Raw genomic sequence first — 26,935 nt, 5'->3', positions numbered from 1 at the left:
AAATTCTAATATTTATTTGAATTTTTAAAAAATATTATTTTAAGTATCTGTTCAAAAACCATTGAGACTATTTTGCATAGAAAATCAGATCGATATCAAATTTAAGGTTTTATTTTGAATGTGCTAGATCGAGTCTTTCATTCTAACACTTATTTAAGAGGTCCTGAAAATTCTTCTTCTGATACTATCTAAGCAAAGCCGTCGCTCCCCAGTTGCCTAAACCTGATTATGTCACTACCTGTTTTGTACTTTTTTAAATGCTTCGTAGATTTTAAAAACCATGTTGCATGTTTAATTTTTTTCTAAATCTTTTGAGTAAAGATAACACAGGTCAATAAGATGAAAATATCATTATAGGTCAATTTTATCGTATTATCATTTTAAAAATATGTTGATTTAATATGACACCGATTAAAGAAGTGGTTGGTGGAATCTTGTAAGTTTCCGAAATTAACAAAAATAGTTTATAGAAAATTTCCACAACCTTGCGAAGCAACTCATAAGGTTCATAAGAGAGTTCGTGCATGCTCCGCTCTCAAGAAAGTTATACTTCTTCCCTTCTTAGTTGCAAATGTCTTTTGCTAACACGTAAAAAGAAAAAAAAAGGGAATAAAAACGTTTTTTAGATTTTTTGGAAAGGTCAGTAAAGAAAGTCTTAGTATAGCATGCATTTGTTTTCTTAAATTACATAGTTATCAATTTATAAATTATATAATTACAGTCATATTGCAGTATATACAATTTACTCAGGAAAATCAAAAATTTTAAAGCGATATAAATTATCTAAAAAGTTATAATCAAAATTGATTTTTAGTAGAAAGAATTGTCCATTTAACTGTTAGTTTAAATTTATAAATTTTTTCATTACATGCAAGTAATGAAACAAACTAGCAAACTAAAGTGTGATTGTTATAAAAGTCTTTGAACTATTAATCAGAAATTAATATATTAGAAATTAGTAAAAAATATACTATCAAGCAGGTTCACTGATTGGATTTAGCACTTTTCTCTTACAACTTTTATTGTACAAATCATACAGCTCTCAAATTTTCATATTTTTTAACTTTAACTGCTGCAATAAATTAAAACCTGATCTCACAGACTTTTATAATTGATCCTAAACTATGTATATAAAAGTAAGAATCATAAATTAATTGAATAAAATTCTAAAAAGAACATAAAGTAGATGTGTATTTTGGTTTTTGGCCTTATTATAGCATGTGTTTATTTTCCTGAATTATATAATTATCAATTCTTATCATACAATCAAAGTGCACAATCATAATTATGTATATAATATATTTTAATAACACTTTAATAAGTTATTTCTTTGAAATCTATAAATTTTTAAATAATATTCAAAACAGAACCATTTTAAATACGATCAATACAACTTTGTTTTTTTGTTGTTAAGCAACAAAAAAGGGATTATCAAACATTCTCATCTTCCAATTTTTTCAGTTTGAAACAAGCTTAAATAAAAGCTATGTAGGGTCTGCTTTAAATTTCTTAGCAATTTTTTAAGAATACTTTATTTAGGTCCCAGCCTACTTTAAAGAATTTTCATTAGAGTCGTATTTGAAAATTGTAATTTATATTTGAAGTTACAATTTTTTAAAGTTGAAATTATTTTCAACTCACACTTTTCAAACTTCAAAATGTCAACTTTAAATAGTAGTGATCTTTAATAATTACAGAAAAAACAAGTAGTTTAAGAAGAACAAAGAGAGAGTTATATTATGAAAAGATGTAAAAATTGAAATGAAGTATCTGAATATTTTTTAAGCACAAATCTTCCAAAAGCCTTTAACATCTTTAAGAAACTATCTCTAAATTTTGTTATGTCTTAAAGATAAATATAATTGAATCAACATTGTGGATGTGAAGCACAGATGAAAGTGCTTAAATGCTTCTTTGGACTTTACTTGCCTATTGATTTTATTTTTTTACTGTTACTGCCACTGAAAAGAAGAAATTTAAGTTTTTATAGATGATAGCAGTATTGAATGAACCAAATGAGGGTATCAATTTGAAATTTGGTATGTAGACGTTCTTTTACAAAAGGAACTTAAATATCACTTTAAAATTTTTGTAGATTAACAATATGTGTGTGTGTGTGTGTGTGTATAAAGTGAAAAATATGTTATAATACTGTATGATAAAGTAAGTTCCACAAACATTTGTTACTTTTAAATTATATTTTACTAAAAAATATATAAAAGTAAAAAGAACTATAATATGGAAGTTGTCTTTATAAATTTTGATTATTTTGTTCAAAAATTTTTGTTAAATCAATTTCAGAAAATATATTAAAATTTCAACCAGTTTATGTAGATGGTGAATCAATTGGACATAAAATATGATTTGATGGCACCCAACAAATATTTTCTCTTGCGGGCCAAGACAAAATTTGTCTGGGATCATATAGAAACATAAATTGTATTTTGTTTTTTCCTACTCCTTCATTATTCTTTGTTACTAATCAAATCCATCAAATGTTATTGTATTTGCAAGCTATATAAGGCTTATGATGGCTTGTAACAATAAACATCTATTCAGCATCAATATTAAAGTCTTCTTTGTGGTGGCAAAGATTAGTAGGCTTATAAAGTTTTTAGATTGTGCAGCACAGCCATCACTCATTGTCATTTAATAAGTCTTTTTATTCTTTGAGGTACTTGACTTGTTACTTCACTATAAACATATGGGTTGTAAGGTTATTTTTTTTTTATTGCATATAAGCTCAATAAACTTTTCTAAATTTATTTTTTGATTGATCGGCTTTGTTCTATCTGTATGGCGCCATTAAATTCCTTAGTTATTGTTCTAAAGACATTTTAAGAATGATATTTAGATTCCACATGTATAAGGCTGTCTAGGTACTAAATTTCAGGTGGATACCTCATTTAGTTTGTTCATTTAATATTTATATGCTATTTAATAGAAGGATCCATTCAAAAAAATGCTCCAAAAAATTTCTGAGCAGGCATAAATTTGCAAAAATTTAAATGTTAATATCACAAGAACCATAATAATTTTGGTCAGAATCAGAATATGATGAGAAAAGTTTAAAGAAAATATTATTTTTACAAAACCTAGAGTACCATATTTTTAAGCCCTGAACTTAAATTTCTGGTAAAAGTTCTACACAAATGAAGCATTAAGTTATAAATTAATACTTTTCAGATATTTGAATGAAAATGATATTTTGTAAACAATTCTACATTTTTTGTATTTAAAATTGACAACTGCTGATGATCAGGAATACTATGTGCCACCTGCTTGCATAACTGTTATTTCTTTTAATTTTGCAGCAGGAATTGTCTTAAAATTAGTTTAGAATAAACATTACAAACTTCTTTTTAACTGATATTAAAATTCAATATAATATTTATAGAGAATTTTATATTTAAGTGAAACCTTACACAACTAGCTTCCTTAGGAAACTATTTTCTGATTTTTATAGTTTTTTGTTAAGTGATAATATCATGTTATAATAATTTGTATTTAAAAGATATATTTAGAACATGTCATTTGAGGAAAAGTTCTAATTAAGGAAAGTTCTAATTAAGAATTAAGTTCATTAATCTTGGGTATTTAAAATTAGCAGTTAAAGATTATTGAATTATAGTTATTCAGTATACATAAATAATTTTTTAATATTAAAACTGGTTACTTTAATTTAGGTTCTGTCACAAGCATGGCTACAGTTGAAGAGTTAAGGAATCGCCTTTTACAAATTATTAAACAAAGTGGTGGTGTAAGTATGAAACTTGCAAAATTAAGTGATCACTATACTGAGTGTTGGCAGGAATCAATTAACACATCTTACCAGAAGATCACTAAAGCAAAAAGAATGCATAAACTTAAAAAGTCTGTTAAAGAAATATTAGGAAGTGAGGCTGGAATTCACAAAGGTTCAGTTTATTTAAAAGGCTTTTTACCTAATAAAATGTTTCGGGCAGTGCCATCTAATACCAAAGCAATAGATACAGATTTTATAAGTTTAGTTCTGACTGATAATTCTTCCCCCGACTTGCCTAGTTCCTCCGCATCTTTTTTGACCAAAATATGTAATACAACTTCAAAATGTGCAGAAAGAAATTTGAAAAAATCATTGAAAACCTTTGAGGGAGGATCGAAAGATACTGCAATTGCAATTGATGAAGATGAAGATGAGATTGAAGATGATAATGAAAATAAAATTAAAGAAAATGAAACTTCAGTTAAGCAAACAAATTACAATATAGCAGACTCTTTTGAACAATATCGGAGTTTCCAACAAATTCATGCAGTATACTGTAAACTACGAATTGTTGCTATGATATATAGTCTCAAAAAAAGTATTTTATATGTAAACCAATTCAAAGAATGGTTTAAAGAAATATATAGGGAGAATTTTTTCAGCAAAAAAGTATTAAAATACTATGTTTCTGAAACTAATTCTCATTTTCAATATCCAGAGCTTTTTCTTCAGCGATTTTGTGCTGACTTTATCCGTATTTCAGAAGAAGATGGCACAAGAAATACTATTATGACTCTTACTAGTGATGCTAAGCCATTATTTTTAAAACTGTTACATGAAATGATTTGCTTACTTGAAAAACTGGAATTACCAGATAATTTTATAAATGAGAATCACTCAGTGCCATCTGAAATGACATTACTTGGAAATGTTGACTCTGATGACCAACCTGTTGATGTTTTGCGAATTCCTGATAAATTTGGAAACCACCACAAAATGTATTTTTTCCCATGTTCAAACATAAATAGAAATCTCAGTATCAAGGAGAGACCAACTTTGACTGAAATAAATGAAAAAGTTTCACAAATTCAAAATAAAATTTGCCGAAGAGGTGATGCTGTTAGAGTTGTTGAAATAATAAAAGAGCTGTGTCTTTTTTACAATGTTTCTTGCATAAAAGATTTGTGTCCAATAGGAAGCAGGCCACTGAGACAAGAAAGTGATATTCCAGCCGTCTTTAACATTTTGAGATTACAAGGAAAGGTATTTGCTATTTTACTTTCAATCAATAATATAGCATGTTTACCTAACCTCAAGATCCATCACTTGTTATGTATAACTAACCTGACCAATGTGAACATATATGTTTGCAATATTGCTCATTGGTCATATTGGTCAAGTGAGTATATGATAAAATTGTATATACAGTAAAATACTAAAAATAATAAGTTGGTTTGTGCACAGATTTAAGATCTCTTATCTTACTTAAACTTTCTGTACAAGTCTTCTAAACTTATCTGAATGGTATGTGGCTTCTAGGGAAAGGAAAACCGGTTTTCGGTTTCCAGAAACCGCAAAAGTTTTTGAAATCGAAAACCGAAAATGTTATTTTCAAAACCGGTTTTTGGATATATATCTTTTGTACAAAATTTTCGAACTAAAGAGATTCGACTTTAGTTCGAAAATTTTGAAAAGAAATTATACTGTATATCTTTTTTACAAAATTTACTTGGTTATTTGGCAATTCTAAACCACTTTTCTTGATGTGAAGTTGCTCAAGAAAATAAATGAAAACATTAAATTTGCTTCCACTTGAACTTTAACAGTAAGTTACTGCAATAGTGAAGTAAAAAAGTGAAACAAGTTTTCACAAAAATGAAAATGTTGTTTTCTGAAGTCCACAATGATAACATATCAATTTGGAAGCACTTTTTGCACTCAAAAGAACTTGAATTGGCCAAGTGCAAGCTCTGCGACCAAGAAATTAAGTGCAAAGGAGGAACTACAAGCTCCATGAGGAACCACCTGAGGACAAAGCACAACATCACATTTACTGCTGTTGTCACTCCTGAGAGGAAACTTGAAGTCATCAAACCCATTGATTCATTTTTTAAGACAAAGGATCCTGCTGATGTTGTTTTGGCTGAGCTTATTTCATGTGATAGGCTGTCCTTTTGTATTTTCTCAACTAGTCAACGTTTGAGAACAGCTCTAGAGACACAAGGATGTAAATTGTTCAAAGATGCTAAATCGATTAAAGCTCTGCTGATGAAACATTATGAAGATATCAAGAAAACATATCAGCAGCAATCTGCAGAAAAGAAGCTTGTTGGTCACAAATTTAGCTTAACCCTTGATGAGTATACTTTGTCCAGAAACAGAAGATATATGGGCATAAATGTTCATATGGAAGATGATTATTGGAACCTTAGAATGATCAGGGTACATGGGTCTATGTCAGCAGAGAAATGTTGTGTAATTGTTGATGAGAAACTGAAAGAATTTGGGCTTCGTTTTGCCTGTGATATGGTTGCAGTAACCACAGGCGGAGCTGCTGTAATGAAAAACTTTGGTAGCGCAATTTTACCAGACCATCAGCTCTGCCTCGCACAGGGAATCCACTAGGTTGTCTATGATGTTCTATATAGGCAATCTAGGAAATAAGATAATGGCACACCTGAGCAAATCACTATTCTAGAAGAGGACCAAGAAGATTATGACAGCGACGAGGAAGGAGGGTGAGAAGTTTCAGCAGAAGCAGGTGCATCAGCTCTTCCAATGATCAGGGAGGATGTCATAGAACTCATCAACAAGGTCAGAAAATGTGTGAGATTGTTTCGAAAAACTCCAGTTAAACATGACATGATTCTGCAAAAGCATGTCCAGTCTGAGTTTGGGAAGGAACTACAGACTCTAAGACACATTGGAACAGCTTACTAGATATGATTTCAAGATTTGTTACCCTTAAGAAATGAATTCAAATTTCACTGATTGAGTTATCAAGTGATATTATAATTTCTGAGTCTGAATTTACCACTTTACAATATCTTGTAAATGCTTTAGAACCAATCAAGGTTGGTGCTGAAGCACTTTGCAGAAGAGATTTGAACTTGCTCTCATCTGATAGCATTCTGAAGTTCCTTTTCAAGCACCTAAAAAGCCAGGAAAACACCTTTAATCAAGAGCTAGTTGACTCATTTACTAAATGAGTCACTGAGAGGAGGAATGCTATATTAGTAAACTTAGTGAAATATCTGAATAATTCTGATGTCATTAATGGAGCAACTCATGACATTTTTGAAAATTCCATGCCAAAGAGAAATGCAATTCCTACTAATGCATCAAGTTTGTTTAATCATTTGTTTGAGCAAAAGAGAAGTGAGTCTACAGTCAGGAATAAGTACAACAATTTACTTCCTTGTTAGAAGAGCTCGAGTTCTCCATCAGAGAGACAGTTAAAGGGGTTTCACCAAAGAAACAAAAAATAGAATCAACTTCCAAACTAACGCTCAAAGAAATAGCAGTATTTTAGCTAACAAAAAAACGAACAAGCAACTTATATATGTTGCACATGGCTTTGAAGTCAATTCAAGTAACAAGTGTGGAGGCTGAAAGGTCATTTTCTGCAAGTGGTCTATTTGTCACTAAACTAAGGTCAAGGTTAAATGATGAAACACTTAATGCTCTATGTTTTTTACACGCTTATTGTCTTAAGAAATGTAAAACTAACCATTAAAAAGAATTATTTGTTTGCTGCTCAGTTGTATTTGATTGTTGCTATATATATTTATGTTTTTGCTGCTGTTGTTCCCCTGAAATATATATTGTAAACAAATACACTAGAAAACCGGAAAACCAGTTTTTAAAACATTGAAAACTGTGGTTTATTCGAAAAACCAGCTTTAGAAAAAACTTAAATATTTCCTTTCCCTTGTGGCTTCCTTCAGAATTTTGTACTTTTGAGGGATAATGAGGATTGTTTGCAGTAAATAAATACTGAATAACAGATTATAAGTAGTTTTTATGTCTAAAAGTGATTAATGTCGTTTGAGAGGCATTAAAATTTTTCAAAAAACCCATCATTAACATTTTTAGTTCTGTATTTAAAATCATTTATAATGATTGTTTTATAAACACTATGAATAAATGGCAGAAATTGAATTTTTTTGTTCAATCAAACCTTTACTGAGTTGTTGAAAGAAAGGAGCACACTGTAAGAGATAAAAATCTAATTTAATTTTTTAAAGGTGAACCCCTTTATAACTTTGAGAGTCAAAATATTTAATTTGGTATTTATATTAAATTAATGCATATGATTTCATGACAGAAAAAAAAAAACTTTTTTTTTTAGATAAATGCATTCATCCAATCTTTTGTGACTTTTCGAAATATATGCACTTTGTATGAACTAAACCAAGAAGTTTGTAAATTGGAATCAAAAAGTTCATTTATAGACTACAAACTTGGGCCATTGCAAAAACAAGTTCTGGTATATGATTACTTTCAATTTCCACCAAATAAGGAAGATATACCCCAAATTACAACATTTGATGTTTTTCGTCTCATTTGGAAACTAGAAAATGATCGTTACCATAACGATAAGAAAAAGGGAAACCAGGGAGGATTAGATCAACCTTTAAACTGCTCAACAAATCGATTTACTCTAACTGAATTTATGGATTTTTTCATTAAGCAGCATGGGTTTGAAGAACCTTATGAATGTGGTGTAAGGATTGCCAGTCTACCTCTAGCAATTTCTGTAAGTGTTTAGTTTAATTTGTAAGCAGTGAATGTGATTTAGTTAAAGTAATTAATTAGTTATTATCATCCATCATCATCCATCATCATCCATCATTCATCACCATTCATCATCATCATTATCATCATCATCATCATCATCATCATCATCATCATCATCATCATCATCATCATCATCATCATCATCATCATCATCATCATCATTTTATATAAAGAAATAACGATCACATGAAAACACTAAAGACCCACATACTAACATCATCATGCAACTCAGTGCTATAGTCTATTTGAAATACCACAGTGGCGTAATTATGACCTTGGCAAGATTTTTACCATAACCAATACATGATAAATGGAAGAAACCACCTTACAATCCTTATTATCCTCGTTATCAAACTGATATATAGATGTAAGTAAATTTTTTGTTTACAATTTCAACAACAAAGCTAACCATTTAAATTACCAAGCAAACCATCATTCATCATTTGATTGACAACAATTCACCTCCATTCAGTCATTTTGGCTTAGACACTTAGACAAGGTTCAACTGGAAAAAAAGAGGTAATTGCATAACTGTAAGTAAACACATTCTTTATTGACATTTTTCTCATGATTGTTTTAGGACCAGATTAATGGAACATTTACTTTGTGTAGTACACAGCGTGACTGCCTAATGTTTTAAAAAGTATTTATGCTTTCATACATATACGAAATAGTAGGGAAAATAAGTATCATATCAATAGAGAAAAATCAAAAATGACCCATCTTCTTGCTAATAGAGTGATAACCAATACCTCCAAGTATAAGTTGCCTGATGCTGAAAAAGTAGTTCTAAATAGCGGACTAACTTTGTATTCTTTACACTATAAAAATCCCATCACATATACAGCTTCAATGTTGTATAAAAGATCTTATAAAAGATCTAATTGGTTGCATCCTTATACTAATAATGTAAATGTATTGACATTACCTGAAAAAAGATGAAGATTCATCTTTTTTCAGGTAATGTCAATACATTTACAAACCCTAATATGTGTGAAGAAAACTAATTTCAAACAGTTGTGCATCTCATACAAATCTCTAAATAGATTGCATCTCATACAAATCTCTAAATAATTTCACCAAAAACATGGTTTAGGATGTTTTATATCAAATAAATCAACAAACTTTTTGCATCCCAAAGTCTTTGCTCTAAAATCTAATAAAGATGCATAAAGTTTATCTATTACTAAGACCAATATTTCACATAGAGAAAGAATAGATGCAGTCAAGTTCTTTATGGAATATTTTCATTGTCTGTTAGAGTGCAATGTTGTCCATGATTGGCTTAATTATCCTGATTAAATCTTCCATCAAATAACAAGAATGTTAATGATTATGCAGATGGCACCCCCCCCCCCCTGAAATAATCAGTTTGTTGGGCAATTAGATACTATAATCACAAAGCAATCTCCTCACTGAACCTCACAAAAGCAGTTTTACAGCTCAATAAAAGAATTCAGGTCTTCATTTGAAAACAATATGCATCCAACTATTAATTTCAATTTAAATCTCATCAGTTTAATATACAGGTTTCAATTCATAGATCTCAAAAATACACAGGTAAGGGAACAGTGAGATTTTTACTTTTATCTATAGATCACTGACAGACACTATAAGGCTTTACATGATTCACTCCTCAATTCCTAAATACAGTGTAATTTTTGTTCAAACTTTATTATGTAACATCATATCTGATAAGAAAAAAATAGATTAAGAACTAGAAATGCTGTCTCAGATGTCACTAAGAAAGATAGGATGTTACTTTTTGTTACAATTTTAGCAACTTGGGTACTCAATTGCTTAAAATGAAACAATAGCAAAGCCTTATGTGAATAGAGTAGCTTTTTTTAATATTTGGTTTTGTAGAAAGTTTTAAAAGAAAGTACTTTTAGTGTTATTGTTGAATTTGTTAGTTTTGAACCTATTAATGTAGTGTAAATTTTTGTTTATTCTTAATTCTTCAATTAAATTCTTCAATTAGCCTAGAGTTTCTTCTTAGTGACTAGACAGTACTAATTTCTTTTAACATTTCTTTTAAGGTTCTTTCATCTCAGTCAGTGATAAGCCAGAGATTTTATATATGAAAAATTTAATATTTTTCAAAAAAAAATTTAGATTTCCATTATGTTAGATCTTTAAGCTAGATTTTTGCTTTTTTATTAAAACTATTAAGTGCAGCTTTTTGTATTGAAATAATTATTAAAATTATTACCAGTTTTTTTTATAAGCAATCATACTTATACAGCTTAAATATTTTCTTTTGGCAGCTTGTTAAAAAAGGGAAGTTTGGAGATTTTCATCATGAGAAAGAGATGATCAAAAAGTTCAATGATCATCTTCGTCACGAACTTGAGTTATATCTTTCCACAAAGTTGAGAGAAATTGTTGGAACAAATAAGGTTATTATTGATGGAGAACCTCAAAATCTTTTAGAGAAAGTATGTGGAATGAAACTTTTAGATGCGTTTAGTGAAATTTATTTGATGTTGCAGCACATAAAACAAGAAGCCTGCAAAAAATTGCCACATACTGCTAATTTGATAAATTTCTCAGACATTACAATGAATGCATTACTGGTTATCCAAAAAGATCCATTAATGAGCTCTATTTTTCATATCCTTCTTTCAACAGCCCCATTAAAAGTGTTAGGCATGAATGATGTTGCTATTTTAAGTTACTTAGGCTTTGAAGAAACAATAAAGCAAATGGTAGAAAAAAGTAAAAAAGAAGCAATTACAAACAATCATTCCAATGTTACTTCTGTTCCTAAAGGTAAGACTTCTTTCAAAACAAAACAGTTGAAAAGTTTTTTATTTAAACATGTTCATATTTTATATTTTAAATTTTTTTGATGATTAATAGAGTAAAATAAAACTAAATATTGGTTACAGTTTTTTTTTTCCTTGTAGCACTTGTTATACAAACTACAAAGAAATGGCTTTCTCAAAACAAAGAGCTTACTCTTGACTCATTGTCTCGTATAGAAAGACAAGTAATCTCTTCTATCAATGGAAAGCTGCAGTATTTTGAAGAACTTGGCCATGGTTCTTTTCTGAAGTTTCTTATTGAAAATGAAAGCTTAAAAGAGTTAGTAGATTATGGTTTTAAGTCTATTAATGAATCTGCAAGTGAAGTCATCTCAAAAGATGATCTTGCTAATTTTATTCATCAGTGTGGGGATCAAAAGAACAAAGTAATGCTTAATTTTCTTTAGATTAAATTTTAAGATACTTTCTCAATGCCATTTTAAATCAAATTTTTAATTAATTTAGGATGACATCAATAATGCTCTTAAAATACAGTTTAATCTAAAAGATTCATCATCATTTATAGCTATGGTGAATGAAAATTCTGCTATAGCAACTGACTCACTGTTTTTATATCAACATGCAGTATTATGTGCTACAGACTATCAAAAAGAAATTTTTATAGAAAGATCTAAAGAGGACCTGTCTAAACTAGCTGTTTCAAAAATCAATGTGTTGCCTTATTTGGAGGAAATATCAGAGTTGACCAGTTGGAATGAAATATTTAAAAAAAAATTGGGAAATTTAAAGACATTTATAAAATCAAACTTTAATTTGAAAGACATTTGCTACTTCTTTTTAGAGGTTGAACAGGGAAAGTTTATGAAAGTAATAAAAGATTGTTCAATTGATTTATTTTCAAAATCTTTGGCTGCTAGAGATGCAAAATTGTTTTCACTATGTTTAACATCTATTTTATGTATGAATGGAAGACTTGAGCATGCTCCACTTGCTCTGCTTTCAAACCTTATTCAAACATCAATGTTAACAGATTCACAAACGTCTTTTGAAAGATTGTTGTTAGTTTTTGTGTTAGATTGCTTTCTATTGATACCTCTTGATTTGCTATGTTGCATTATTCATAAGGTAAGTTTTTTCAAAAAATCTAAATCATTTATTTTATTGGTTTTAGTGTAAATTGAGGATGGCTGTTAATATTGAAATGATATAACTTTTGCTTATTAACATAGATGTTTTTGTCTCCTCTGTCCACAATATATGGTAGTATGAAAGTGCCTTCTTTACTATTAAGAGCTTGCAATAATAACTCTGGTCAAAGGAGAAGACTTCATGCTCTTGGTTTTCAACTTCTTATTGCTGAATGGATGGAAAGTTACAAAGAAGAACTTGACAATGTTGTGAAAGATAGCATTCATTCAATAGAGTCTTTTAGTTCATCTATTACAACTGGTAGGATTTTAGTCAAAGATGAAATTTTATTTTGTTGTTTGTTATGTTAGTTAAATCAATATAAATTATCAATATTAAAAAAATTAAATCAATACAAATATTTTTTGACATGTCAAACGAAAATTGTCTATTACTGAAAAATGTTATGTCAAAAAGTATTCAGAAGAAAATGATCTGAAAATGTCACATTTCCGAATTCAAAAGGCTTTGTTAGTCAGAATAATCACCTTTACAATCAATGAAACTCTTCCATAAATCTTTCAATGGATCAATGTTTGTTTCTCAAAACTTTCTGTTAGGGGAATTTAGAAGTCTCTCAATCTTCTGTTTAAGCTTATATTCATTAGGGAAATTCTGTGTTACTTTAATTTAAAACACATTTTTTATTAGGGAAAACTGCATCTTAATAATAGTGTTTTAAATTAAGGCAATATCTTTCTGCAGAATTTAGTCATTGACACAAAATGATTAATAATTGTTTTAATGGAAACATTTTCTGTTTTCTTCTTTTGTGTTTGTTGTTACAAAATAGTGCAATAAAAATTTTGCATTGCTGTTGATGTAATAATACTGTTGCATTTAAATTCAATAAAAGATTTCAAAAAGTCCTTAGAATAAAATAAATCTTCGAAAATCTTCCTATTTAACAATTTTTGAAGACTTTTTTTTTTTTTTTAAAATTTTTATAAGTTAAAAGTATTTTAGTTCACTTTTTAAAATTTTCTTCATTATGTCTTCTATAATGACACACCATTATGTTCTTGATTTTCTGAATACTTTTTGACAGGCTTTATACTTTTAGCCACTCAATCTTAAAGTTATACTAAATTAAATTCAACACAAATTTAAATTTGCTTAAATTTGATTTTTTTTTTAATCAATTTTTCTTTTAACTTTTAATTACTTTTTTAAATCTATTTTCTAATTTGTCATCCTGAGCATCGTTATATTTTATTGCAGTATTTAAGTATGTGCTTTGAAAAATGTTTTTGTTGTAGGCAAAGTTGAAACCAAGCTTAATGAAAAGGTTGAACTATTGCAAGTGGACAAATCAGACCCATGTTTGCATGAATACAAAGAATTGGAAATGGTAGATAAAATGCAATAATTTTTCCTTTTAAATTTTTTTGTTACACCCTAACATTTTAAATAAACATTTCATGTACAACTTTTATGTACTGCTTAAATGATCAATATTTAGCCAAAAAATGGTGTTTAAAAAATAAGCTTTGGCAAGTTGTTTCAGAAAAAAAAATAAGTTCAACTTTACACATTTTTCAGCTTTATTCTCTGATTAAGATTGCAACATATATATATATATATATATATATATATATATATATATATATATATATATATATATATATATATATATATATATATATATATATGTTGCAATTTTTAACCTGTAAGAGTGGATATGCTGTGGATATGCTGTGGATATGCTGTGTCTCAAAACTTAACAACTCTTGAAAGCAAGATAGGCTTCAAGCAGTCTGTCAAGAAAGCTAACAAGTGCATTGATGAATTTTGCTTTATTCCAGATTAATAAAATTAAAGAATTTTTACAGCTCTTTTCTTTGCTGAAGAACTAAAACGGTTATAAATGTTCATGACGTTAGATTTAATGTCATGAAGGTTTATAAATGGCATCTTTATGTATTATGATCTATCACAGGGTAATTTTCTGAATTATCATTTTAGCATTTGCAAATTTTATATAAAGAGTGATTTAGACCATAATTTGAATTGTCTGCAGAAAATCTGCTAATATGCTAAGGCTTTGTTTGAATATATTATATAATATATATATACTTCTTTGATGAATGTAGCTCTTTGATGAAAGTAACTCTTTGACAAACATTTATGAAAAAGAATTTTTCTGAAATCAATATACTCATTAATTTAGTAGGTAAAATTAAATGACTTTATATAATAATAAAATCTTATAAATGTAATAATATAAAAAGTAAAATATTAAAAGTTCTTTTAAATTCAATTATTTCAAAACTAACTACTAACAACTACTGCACATTTTTTAGTTAAAAACATTAGTTATTTACTTTGAGAGTTTTCATATAAAAAAGCTGTAAAAGTTTTTTTTTATGAATATTATTTAATTAATACAAGTTAGTTAATTTTAGGGAATAAAGTCTTTCTTTATTTACAAAGTTCACAGGTAAAAATTGACGTAGTAAAAAAAATTTTATTACAGGTATTACAGGTAAAAATTGACATAATAAAAAAATTTATTTGACTGTCTAAAAAGGATAATTAACCGTCTAGTCTTGGTTTCAGCCAGTCAAATTGCCAGTCAAATCACATTTGCTTTTTTATCTTCCACATTCTTTTGTGTCTTTTGAGAAAGAAGACATTGAAATATTTTCAATAAGAACTATACTGATGATGTCTAAAATGAGATTTAACCCAAAGTAAAGCTTTAGGATGTTCAGATATTTGTTTAAAAAGTTAAAACCTCTAGTGTGGGTAACTTTGATGCAACCTGTACTAAGCCTTAGGTACAAAAGCAAATGCAAAGTTTAATAAAAATTTTAGTCTTTTTCTGGTTTACCTCAATGTATATTATTTATGTATAAATATATTGTGTACGTATAATTATGCATATTTATGTCTGGGCCTAATTTATTTCATGTTTGTTAAGGATTTTCCAGCTCCTTTACTTTGCAAAACATACTCTTTAAATGGTATTTATTTATTTACTCTTTTTTCTACATTTTATTTTTATGCTTTATTTTGTTTAAGTTTTAATTAGGATCAACTTTTAAAAGTATAATTTTAAAATTAAAAATTGAAAGTGTAATAAAAAACTGTTCCTTTTAGCTTATTTTGATGACCATGCCATGATTTGTGGTTTCAATTCTGTTCAAGTCAATTCCTGCAAACAAATTATAAATGATATTAGACAGGAGCAATTTGGCATTGGATTAAAATTTGGTGAGCAGGAAATGAAGCTAATTGAAGTTCACAGGGAAAGAGAAGGACGATCATTGCAACGTCTTTCAAATGAACTGTATTCAAAAGATTCTCATTTTGTATTGGAGCTGATTCAAAATGCAGATGATAATGACTACCCTGAAAGTTTTATAGAAAATAATGCTGTTGAAAAGCCTACTGTAGCATTTATAGTCAAACATGATAAAATTACAATATTGAACAATGAAAGAGGTTTTTCTGAAAAGGATATAAGGGCTTTATGTGATGTTGGTAAAAGTACAAAAGGAATTCATCGCAAAGGATATATTGGTATATACATATATATATATTTATGTTTGTGTGTGTATATATATACAGTTCATTGAAAAGTAGACAAAAAATTATAAAGAGCAAAGCATCTTTATAAATTTCTATAAAGTAACACTGGTCATTTGTGAGTAAATAAATAAAACAGAATCATCAAAAGTTATTGCATATTTGATTTGTATAATAACATACAAATGTTTTTTTCAAAATAAGCCATGGGTTAAAAGTAGAAATGTTAGGTTTGAAATCAGTGAGTCATTAAAAAAATAACTGAATGATAATCAATTTTAGTATACACTTTCATAGACATTCAACCATGTAAGTAGGGCATTGAATAAGTAATTGATTGTTAATTTTCCTGTGATACAAGTGGTATGTCTTCAATGCTCTGCTGCAGTTTGTCAAAGTACTGCTTCACAATTCTGAGTGATATTTTGGAAGTGGCAGTTATTTATGTGCCTGTCTGTTAAGGAATGAATAAGCCTATTCATGAGTAGGACTATTTAACATTGAATTGAGGAACAAATTGTGTTCTTGTGTTAAGGTAAATACTGCACAAACTGGCATAATTGATCAACATAAAAAAAGAGTCCAAAGTCTTCCAGTATAGCAACATTGCATGCAATAGCTTACTCATCTTCAGAGCATAATGCCAAATAATGTCCTGGTTGACCAGGATTCTTAACTTTGCCTGTATATCTTTTATATAGTATAGGTCTAGGAAAACCATACTTTTTGCTTGCCACTCTTGCCTTGTTCAATTTTTACAAGAGCTCTACTTAGGTTATGTGTGTATAACAACTTTTTTAGCTCTTTATTCTGATAGTAGTTTTTAATTAACTTGATTTTTAGGTCAAAAAGGGATTGGGTTTAAGTCTGTTTTTCGTGTCACTGATGCCCCTGAGATACACTCAAATGGTTATCATATCAAGTTTGATGCTTCTTCAGGTTCAAATGGTTATATTCTACCTCATTGGATTGATGACTGGGAAATGCAAAGCAAAATTATTTATCCTTTTAACAAACAAAATTAGTATATATATTTTCAAATTTCTTGCAATGTTTTTTTTTTTGATGTGGTTTAAAACTTAAAAACTTTCAATTTGCAATTAGTTTAAAATGAAAATGAAACTTATTTTTTTCAGACATAAAATGATTAACTCCTGTTACTTGACATTTATTTGTTTGCCATTGTTTACCAGTTCAATTTCCATACAAAAATCTGTTAGGTATAATTAAACTTAAACTTGACTACATCATAAATTACATCATACATTACATCATAAAATACATACATCATAAGTTACATACATGTTTTAGTTCATTAAATAAGTCTCTCAAAATTATTTTAGTTCATTGATTTCCCATAAAAAAAACCAGATAAACTTGAAAAAAATTTTGATAGGATAATAACTTGTAAGAAGGTGAGCGAAATATATTTGTAAATGGAATTTGAAAGAATTCATCAATTTTCTTAAATTATTTTTTAAAATTTTAATCATATTGACCAGAGTTTTTAAATTCTTATGTTGTGCTGTTATAGTTTTTTTTAAACATTCAAACAGAAATCATTTACTGAAGTTATTTAACACAAAATCAGTTTATAATGGTTCTTTTACATTTAGCACTTGGATGACTCAGATTATTTTACCATTGAAAAAGGAAATGCAACATACAAAGCTTATATCTCGGTTCCATGACATTCATTCATCTCTATTGTTGTTTCTAAATCGTCTTCATACAATAATTATTGATGATAAGGTAAACAAAAGATCACATTGAAATTTTAGCTTGTATTTTAGCTTGTAGTTAATGAATTTGAATTATAAATTTTTATCCATACATTTGAATCTTTCTTGAATACAGTTTTCTTGGAAAACCTTTGGTGAGTTTCTCTAAAATTCAGGGGATGCTAAGTTTCTCCTTTAAAGATTGCAATATATAATTTGCAACTAATTTAAATTTTTAGATTAAATATACTTGTTATTTACAAGCAATGTTATTTAAAGTAAGGGTGTTGCTTATTAAAAGAAATATTTTACAGATATATTGGTTTTTTGAATTTTAAATCAGGTTTCCAACATCATCAAAGTGATAGAAAGGGAAAATATAGGTGACAATTTAGTTCGTTTATCTAATAACAACAATGTAGCTTTATGGCTTGTTGTTGGAAAAGAATTTCCAATAAATGTAAGTCATTTCTTAATCAAATTGTAACCAAATTTTAGATACATTTTTCATTATTTTTTATTTTTTTTGCTGTTCTTTCTATTATCATTTTATCAGCCATGGACTCACTGACACAATCATTGTTAACATACTTAACACTCATACCACAAATTAATCATTACAGATTTAAACAAGAAAATAACATTAATGTGCAGTTTACAAATAAGTTGTTTTTGAAGAATTCTTACTTACCAATAACTTCATTTAAGATTACTAAATGAGATTATTGGTAGGCAAGAATTCTAATTATTAAGGCCAGTTTTTCTGTGTTTTAGGTTCGTGAAGATGTTAATTCAACTAATTTAGCAGTTGCATTTCCCCTTGAAAATAACCTTAAAGCTGAGGTAGTTTGAACATGCTTTTTTTTTTTTTTTTTTGGTGAAAAATTCAAAAAATAATGACAAAGCTCCATAAAATCAAAGCTTCTATATGAAAGTTCAACTTCAAAGTAATGTAGCAATTTTCTTAGATTTTCTGATGCCTATAAAAAAAGAAATATATCTTGAGGTTCCTAAAAAGATATGATTCTGAACTTTTTTCTTATGGCTCTATATGTAACAAACTCCATAATATGAAAAAAACAGAAAGTTTTTTTTTCTAATCTGGTTTATTTGTGTTTTACAAAAATTTAGATTTAATCAAAAATACGAAAATTAAAATATAGTAAGAACTAAGAATCTTAAACAGTTTGATGAAAATTTAATTTTCTGATTTATATTTTTCCCAATTCTCTGGTAAATACTTTGGTGCTCAATTTCACTGATGTTGTATTGTCTTCCTGTGACAGTTGTTGGAATATTAATTGCTAATAATAAGTTTATTGATGGAACCCAACACATCATTTCTTAAAGGCCAATAATATAACCAAAAATATGAGTGCATGATTTTTACTTGAAAGTCTTTAACATTAATCTCCTCAACTATGGGTTGTTATCATACTATATGAAATATAATAACTTCATAAATATGTAAAACCATAGAAAAAATTTACAGAATCACAGAAAAAAAAAACATCTTTCAGGCATCTCAGGTTACTTCTTTTTGTATGGGGCATCAAAAACTTAAGAAATTTGCTATATCATTTTAAAATTGAATTTTTGTACAGGAGCTTGATTTTGTATGGTTTTTGTCATCCTTTTTGTATTCTACACCCTTAAAAATGCTTTGGTACAAATAGTTCTCACTATTGAACAAATAACACATAGTTAAAGCTAGTTGAATGATGCACTTTACCTGAGAAATAAATGGCACTAAAAAAATAATAATAATGATAAAGTCAAACAAGAGATTAGGACAGAGAATCAATATATCTGAAACTGTAAGGAGTTAGACACTAAACCAAAAATCAATAGAATATAAGATGGCATGTGTTAAAAAAAATTTTTTTTTTTGGTTGATTAGACATGGAATGACCCAAATTTTTTGCTTGTTTTGTGTTAGGCATGTTCTATTCAACCAATATTTGCATATTTACCATTAAGAAGTTATGGTTTTAAATTTGTTATACAAGCTGACTTTGAAGTACCATCTTCTCGTGAAGATATTGATAAAGATAGTGCTTGGAATCAGTGCATATTACAGCATCTTCCCAAACTAGTTATTGAAGCTTTTCATTGTTTTAAGGTTTCAATTATTTTTTATGTAATATAGCTGTAATTTTTATTTATTTTATCATAAATGCACGGTACAATGGATGGCTGCCTTTTTTTGTTGAATTTTAATCTTTTAATAAAATTTCTTGAAGTTTTTACAAATGTCACTAACAAAAGTTTTCTTGTTCTTAGGCTCATCGGCATTTTAATGGACTAGACGGTATTGTTGAGTTTTTTAAGTTCATGGACCTTGAAGATCATGTTCTTGGAGTTTTTAAACAGGTAAGTTGTCAAATCATCAAGTCTTTGCAGCAAGAAGCATGTCTACCAGTTATGCCAAAAGATGATAAGTCTTCAAAGGAGCCTATTTTCTGGACGATTCCAAGTTGTATTATCCATTCGCAAGAACATTTAGTGAAAGTAATCTCTCAAAAAATACTTGAAGAAAAGCTTGGGCTTTTTTATTTAAATAAAGATATTGATGCTGCCATCTCAAAGAGGGTGCTAACATCTTTGGGTGTTAGGAATATAACATTGGAACAGTTGCTAGAAATTTGTAGAGCAGTTGTGCATCAGTTCAATGCTTCTGTGCAATCAGAAGAGGTTTTTTTATGCTTCAATTTTGCTTTTTTTTTATGGTGCTATTGTTTTAAAGTTGTTTCCATAATTTTTTTTTTTTAAGGGTGTATAAATGTTTTTTGTTTGTTGTTACAGGCTGTATAAATGATTTTGTTTGTTTGTATAGGGTGTATGTTTTCTGTTTGTTTGTACAAGGTGTATAAATGTTTTTTGTTTGTTTGTATAGGTTGTGTAAATGTTTTTTTTTTTGTAAGGGTTATGCAAATGTTTTTTTGTTTGTATGGGTGTGTAAATGAATAGAAGTTAAGGAGTGCAAATAAGTGTTAAAATTTACAATTGAATTAAAAGTATATAATCTAAACATAGAAGTATGTAATAAATATAGAACAAGTAAAAAGTATATAAAAAATTCTAAACCAGAAAATGGTTTTTTAGGTTATTTTTTTAAAAACTAAAGATTTTCAAACCATATGAAGTTTTTTTCATATGGTTACAAAGAATCATATAAAGTAATGTTTACAAATACAAGTTATGTATAAAATATTTTTAAAATAATGGCATTCTACATGATGATTGAGTATAGCATTAAAAAACTAGAAGTAATTAAAAAGTTGCAAAAAACTTTATACAGTTTTTCTAAAATAATTTTAAAAATTTGAACTTATTTTTCAGGAAACAAAGTTACTACATCAATGGATTGGAAAATGGTTACATATAGTCTACAATCATCTTCAAGAACAATGTGATTGTAGTGAAAAAACATTAGATGCACTTCGCTCATTAGAAATCTACCCTATGACTGATGGATCAATGAAATCTCTTAATGATCATGCTGTTTTTTTTCCTATATATGAAGGCTATCAAACAAGTTTTGAAAAAGTTTATGAGAGAGGTGTATATACAATTATTGTTAAATTTATAAATTTAACAATGATTTTGGTTTAAATTAACATTCCAAAAGATTTTTGGTTAAATTTACAATTTCTGTTGATCTGATTTTAATAATTTCTATCTATGTTATACTTGTTTTCAGGAAATAAACCAATACATCTGATAGAAAAAGATCTGCACGTTTTATCACACAGTCTTTTATTATGTTTGGGTGGCATCAGTCAGCAACAAGTTAAAAAACTTTTATGTGACTTGGGTGTGAAGGATATTACTCCGTTGGATGTTATTCAAACTCATATCATTCCTACTTTCAAAACAAGCAACTGGAAGGTATCAATTGATGTTCTTGATTTCTTGGTTCTTAGTGCTTTTGAATAACTTAAAATAATTCTTGGGACTTGTTTGGTACTGTTATAAAATGCCACTCTTTGTACAACTGAATATCAATTTTACAACTAGCTTAAATTTAAGTTTATATTACTATTGTCATTTAAGTTGTAAGTTTTTTGACATGACTGTTAAAGTTTATAAAGTTCTCATTTAGTTTTTATTCCAGTTTGCTTATGTTGATTGAGAAATTAAACTTTTCCTTTGAATCTTTCATTTCTATATTTTTAAGCATTTTTTTCAGAATAAATCAGAAAAACTCATAATTGCTTATGTTAGCTACCTGCATGAGCAATACGTGCTACACCCTGAAATTTTTGACATCACTGAAGCTGTTCAATGGATTGTGTTACTGACAAATAAAGGATTTCAATCTCCTGCTGATTGTTCTAATCCTATATATTTGACTCCTCAATATGGCAATGAAATTGATCTAAAAATGTCTTTCCCTTGTAAGTAGTATATTTTGAATATCAGAAAACATTCTTTTCTATCGTAAGAAAATAAAATGTATTCAGCAAAATAGACTATTAGTAGAGCTTCATCATTAAATTTCTTTACTTTTATAGCAGTTGACTGGACTTTAGTTAGCGATTGTTATCTTACAAGTTGTTCAGAGACCCTAAAAAGATCACTCCAACATTTCTTTACCTCTCTCTCTGTACAAAAGTTTATTACAGTTAGGAAGTCGACTAAATTCCATCACATCTCTGACCTGGTTAGTTGTTTTTATTTTTTAGTTTAATTCCTATCAGCTTCATTTTTATTTTTCGATTGCCTTAGTTCTAGCATTATTATGTTATTTTGTGTATTATTTATTATTGTAGTGAAATAATAAAGATTTTCAATAAAAATTTCCAATAAAAAAAAACCACTTTTTAAACATCTTCATTCTTTTAATGTTTAACTAAATGTTTAGATGGGTAGTTGCTGGGACATTTATTTCAAAACCTGGCCTCAAACCATTGATGATATATACATTATAGATGACCTTGATTGTTTTGAATTGAATCAAATTATTGATAGTAATATCTATGGGGAGATAAGTAGTATGGTGATGGCTTTGGATCAGCATTGGAATACCGAATTTTCAAAGTATGATTTTGTAAAACCTGGCTGTGTAGTTAAAAATAGTTCTGGAGAAGTTATCTCATCCACGTTCTGCTCTTTCCTTCTTAAGGTATTTAAATGGAACATTTTGATTTTGCTTAATCTAAGTGGAATTTGTTAACATAACGTTTTTTTTCTAAAAAAGTTCTGAAGCAATGGTGTGAAACATAAACAACTAAAACTTAATGCAAAGTTTATTCTTTTGTGGATGTCTTTCACATCCCTTAATTATTTTCTTGCTGATGTCTTTTACATCCCTTAATTATTTTCACATCCCTTAATTATTTTTATTTTCTTGTTAATGTTTTTTACAATAATACAACCTCTTAGTCTTGCAGACAACATCAGGGTTTTCACTGTTATAATTTTTATCACTCACTTGTCAAGTGATATCTAGTGCCGTAAGCCATCAATCAGACTTGCTGGTTGTAAAAAAGAACCAATTCTCAGCACTGATAGTTCAATATTCAAAATCAAGCGTTTGTTTTATTAAATATGTTAATTTTTTGCAAACAATTCAATATTTTTCAAATTTCAATACTCAAGATTTTTTATTAGATTACTTTTTGTTGCATAAAATTGAAACAACTTATCGTGTAGCTAGTAAATGTTTATGGTAACGCTTCGTTTGAAAGAAGTTGCAGAGAATGGCTCTGCCAATTCAGAAAGATAAATTTTGCTGTCAAAGATAAAAAACACATGCTGAGACAATCAAAAAATTTGAAGATGAAGAATTGAAATAATTACCCCATGAAGATCCATGCCAAAAACTTGAAAAGTTTTTTACTAGACTTATTAAGTGTTGAAGAATTAACTGTAAACAAGTGTTTAAAATTGATGGATTAGTTCATAGACTTGGAAATTGGCTACCACATGTTTTGAAGTAAAGAGACATAAAAGCGATCATTAATGTGCGAATTGTTGCTCCAAAGGCATGGAAGGAAGTCATATTCGCATAGAATCGTAACCAGGGACGAAAAATTGATTATCATACCCCTAAAATAAAGAAATTATGGGCTAAACCCGGGTAGCCATCGGCATCATTGGTAACGGGAAATATTCACCAGTGTGAGGTCATGCTGTGTACATCGTGTCTATGTTTAAAAAATATCTTTTATTTTAGATAGAAAACTGCAGAAACTTATTCAAGTACTTTAGTGTGTTAATGATTATTATATGATAATAATAACAATAATTCATTTTCATTAGTTTTTGTAATTAACACCATTTTTTTCTTCAGATGCGAACGTCAGCTTGGCTACCTAGTGATAAAGATAAAAACTCCTTGCATTATCCTCGAGACTTATTTATTTACAACGATCGTATAGTTTGTTTACTAGGTGACAAAGTCAATTATTTGACCAAGCAAATCAAGTCAAAAAACTTTATTCTTACTCTCGGAGTGCAAACTGAAATTGACTTCAAATGTTTTGTAAAGGAGTTTAAGAAATGGCTCGAAGAGTCTTTATTTACCACTAGTTACATTCATACAAAGACTATATATCGGTACTTTCATGAACATAGTTCGGATTACTATGAGATAATAAATGAACTTAAAAAAGGCCCCTTTGTGTTTCTATTAAGTGCTCACTGCAACCAAATTCTTTCAGAGTTATCTGCCGTAGAAGGGAAATTTTTCCCTATCAACCGCCTATGTTGGGAAGATCCTTCTGGAATACTATGTCAAACGAGTGGGGAGGTCGGACAGAGGCGTATTCTTAAAGGCTATTATCCAGATGAGATGCAGAGTTATTTTGTATCAACATTGGGGGTAAGTAGATATCCTAGTGCCCATGAATACATCAGCCTTGCTTATTCTATTGCATGCAAAACTAATCTACCAGACAAAGATGCGTGTGAAAACCTTTTCACAATTTTTTCGGTTCTCGGGCAGATGCTAATTTCCGATAAAAAGCTTGAAGAGTTACAAGAATGGAGCTTTCCAGAATCATCAGAAGAACGTAAACAGCAATATAAAGATCTTTCATCTTTTATTGACCCAAGACTATCTGAGTTTGTGCATTGGAAAGAGAGTTTGTCGCTGGCGAAGAGTATTTTCCCAACATCTAAAAACCAGTTCTGCTGTATGTCGGATCTACCACTACTGGTTGATAATAAAGATCTTGCTCGTATTTTCATAGAAAGTGAAAAAGTACCATTAATCTACTTTGATTTCATTTTAAATATGATAAAGCCGAAAAATTCCTTAGCATTTCGCTCCAAGCGTGTAATTGAGGCTTGTGATTTTAAAATGATAAAGATTTTGGTATTCTTTAAGGCTTGCGGTGTTCAACTTCTTTCTAGCGTGTACATTGAACCTGAGGTTATCACTGTAAATATGAAGCGGGGGTGTGAGAAATGGGAAAAGGTTCTTCATGAAATTTCTCCTATAATTCAACGTTATTTATGTATAAAGTTTCCGGGCCACTATAATGAGCTCCGTACAAAGTGTTTCCACGAATATCTTAAAAATACGATACTGTTTTCTGTGCAATCGCTTGAAGCTGTTTATCGATTGTTCGACCGAAATAATGTAAATATTACACACAAAAAAATGGCTTGTGTTTCTGACGCAGCAGCGAAACGAGCTATTATTTACGTAACATCTCAGTATGCCGATGAAAAAGAAAAATTTGAGCAAATTCTGAGCGAAATTTTGACTTTATTTGTTGGTCAAAACGAAGAAGTGAAAGAAGACCTACTCGACTTCGTTCAAATGTATCTCATTGTACCTAATAAATCACAGTACTTAAGAAGAAAAAATGTTGCAGAGCTACCTCCTGATGTTAAATGGCAATATCCTGAGCCTAATATTCTTAATAATAGTCTACCGACTTTGGTTACAGTAAAACCATCACAAAACTCCAATTACGTTGCTATGGAAAGTGGAGGCTCAACGTGTTGGCCTCCTCGAAATCCTGCAAGTCATGTTGTTCCGAAACCAGAGTTTATGAAAGATGCCGAAGAAAAGATTAACGAGAAATGGAAACCACCTGAAAATCCAATTATTGCAGAAAATGTATACCAGGTTGATAATCGACTGTCTGCGTTAGATCCATCATATGATGGATATGAGTATAATAGAAAGCGTAAACTCAGTGAATCTGGCGATTCTGATAACGCATTAACGTCATCGAAAAAACTAAATTCAGGATTATCACATCCTGACTCACCCTCAAAGTATGTCCCTGTTGTTGAAGACGAACAAATGTCCGTTTACGGAAACCCACCTAGCCGCTGGAAATTGAATGAGAAATTTGAAGCCATATCTATCCCATCAGTGTCGTCTAAGTTTTTAGAATTCAGCCATGAAAAACGAAGCCGAATTGATTTTACACTCTTTGAAAAATATAAACTCGAAGAACAGTACGAGGATTTACCTATTATTTTGAATGGTGACTTTGAGGGAGAACTTCAAAAGGTGAACTTTAAAGAAAAGGAAACAGATAGCAAAAATACTTTTTTTGGAAAAATTGGTGAAAATCTTGTATATCAGCACTTGCGCGAAATTTATAAAGATGAAATCACAAGCGGTAAAGCTAAAGTTATTTGGCTTAACGAAGTAGAAGAAACTGGTGATCCTTACGATCTTAAAATCGAATTCACGAGTGCGGATCAAAATTCTATTTATATCGAAGTGAAGACAAGTTATTTAGATGAGAAAAAAGAGTTTGAAATTTCAGCTAATCAGCTTCGATTTGCATTCGAGCAGCAAGCCTGTTTTCATCTGTATCGCGTGACAGGAATCAATGGCAAACTAAGAATTAGGCGTTTAGTAAACTTGTCAATGTACATGGATTGCAAGTCCGTTCGTCTTTTTATGCTTTTATAAAAAGTTTTTTGTTCTTTACAACTTTGTGTTAAAATTAAAATAGTTTTTTAAAAAACTTTTTTTAATGAAAGCAACTTCTCTGAGCGATTGAAATTAAATAGTCCCTATTATTTAAAAGAAGAATTATCGTAGATTTTTCGAACATGTATGTTTGTATGGAGGGCAAAAATCGCTAATGATCTTTGAGTTTTACAAAGGTTGCAATAAACATGATCAGCACAGGTTATGAACTGGAAAACGCTCGATAATAAGACAAAAATATACGCAACAATAGATATAAAAATTGATGTTA

General features: G+C 29.1%; 1 protein-coding gene across 3 annotated transcripts; it reads left to right on the top strand.

Moving 5' to 3' along the window:
• Positions 1 to 479: 479 nt before the first annotated feature.
• LOC145187552 (uncharacterized) lies at positions 480 to 26,741 on the top strand. Of its 3 annotated transcripts, XM_090096084.1 has the most exons (22): positions 480 to 639; positions 3,687 to 5,008; positions 8,097 to 8,504; positions 10,813 to 11,317; positions 11,455 to 11,738; positions 11,818 to 12,438; positions 12,543 to 12,762; positions 13,761 to 13,852; positions 15,425 to 15,467; positions 15,604 to 16,026; positions 16,876 to 17,056; positions 17,649 to 17,784; positions 18,097 to 18,213; positions 18,528 to 18,596; positions 19,693 to 19,875; positions 20,037 to 20,447; positions 21,096 to 21,315; positions 21,457 to 21,644; positions 21,946 to 22,153; positions 22,271 to 22,419; positions 22,621 to 22,881; positions 24,052 to 26,741. In XM_090096084.1, the coding sequence occupies exons 2-22, from the start codon at positions 3,701 to 3,703 to the stop codon at positions 26,641 to 26,643; spliced, it is 8,619 nt and encodes a 2,872-aa protein (XP_089952210.1). In that variant the 5' UTR covers positions 480 to 639; positions 3,687 to 3,700; the 3' UTR covers positions 26,644 to 26,741. The 3 variants fall into 3 exon arrangements, with proteins under 3 accessions (XP_089952210.1, XP_089952261.1, XP_089952324.1); XM_090096135.1 differs by lacking the exons at positions 480 to 639; positions 3,687 to 5,008; positions 8,097 to 8,504; positions 10,813 to 11,317; positions 11,455 to 11,738 and having other exon boundaries at positions 12,298 to 12,438; positions 12,605 to 12,762; XM_090096198.1 differs by lacking the exons at positions 480 to 639; positions 3,687 to 5,008; positions 8,097 to 8,504; ... (5 more) ...; positions 15,425 to 15,467; positions 15,604 to 16,026 and having other exon boundaries at positions 16,876 to 16,971.
• The last annotated feature ends 194 nt before the right edge of the window (positions 26,742 to 26,935 follow it).

Source organism: Hydra viridissima, unplaced genomic scaffold, assembly GCF_058129835.1.
Source record: "Hydra viridissima isolate aposymbiotic clone 2 unplaced genomic scaffold, HvirCarnegie_v1 scaffold_1, whole genome shotgun sequence".
Lineage (NCBI taxonomy): Eukaryota > Metazoa > Cnidaria > Hydrozoa > Anthoathecata > Hydridae > Hydra > Hydra viridissima.
This window is presented reverse-complemented; position numbering and strand designations above follow the sequence as displayed.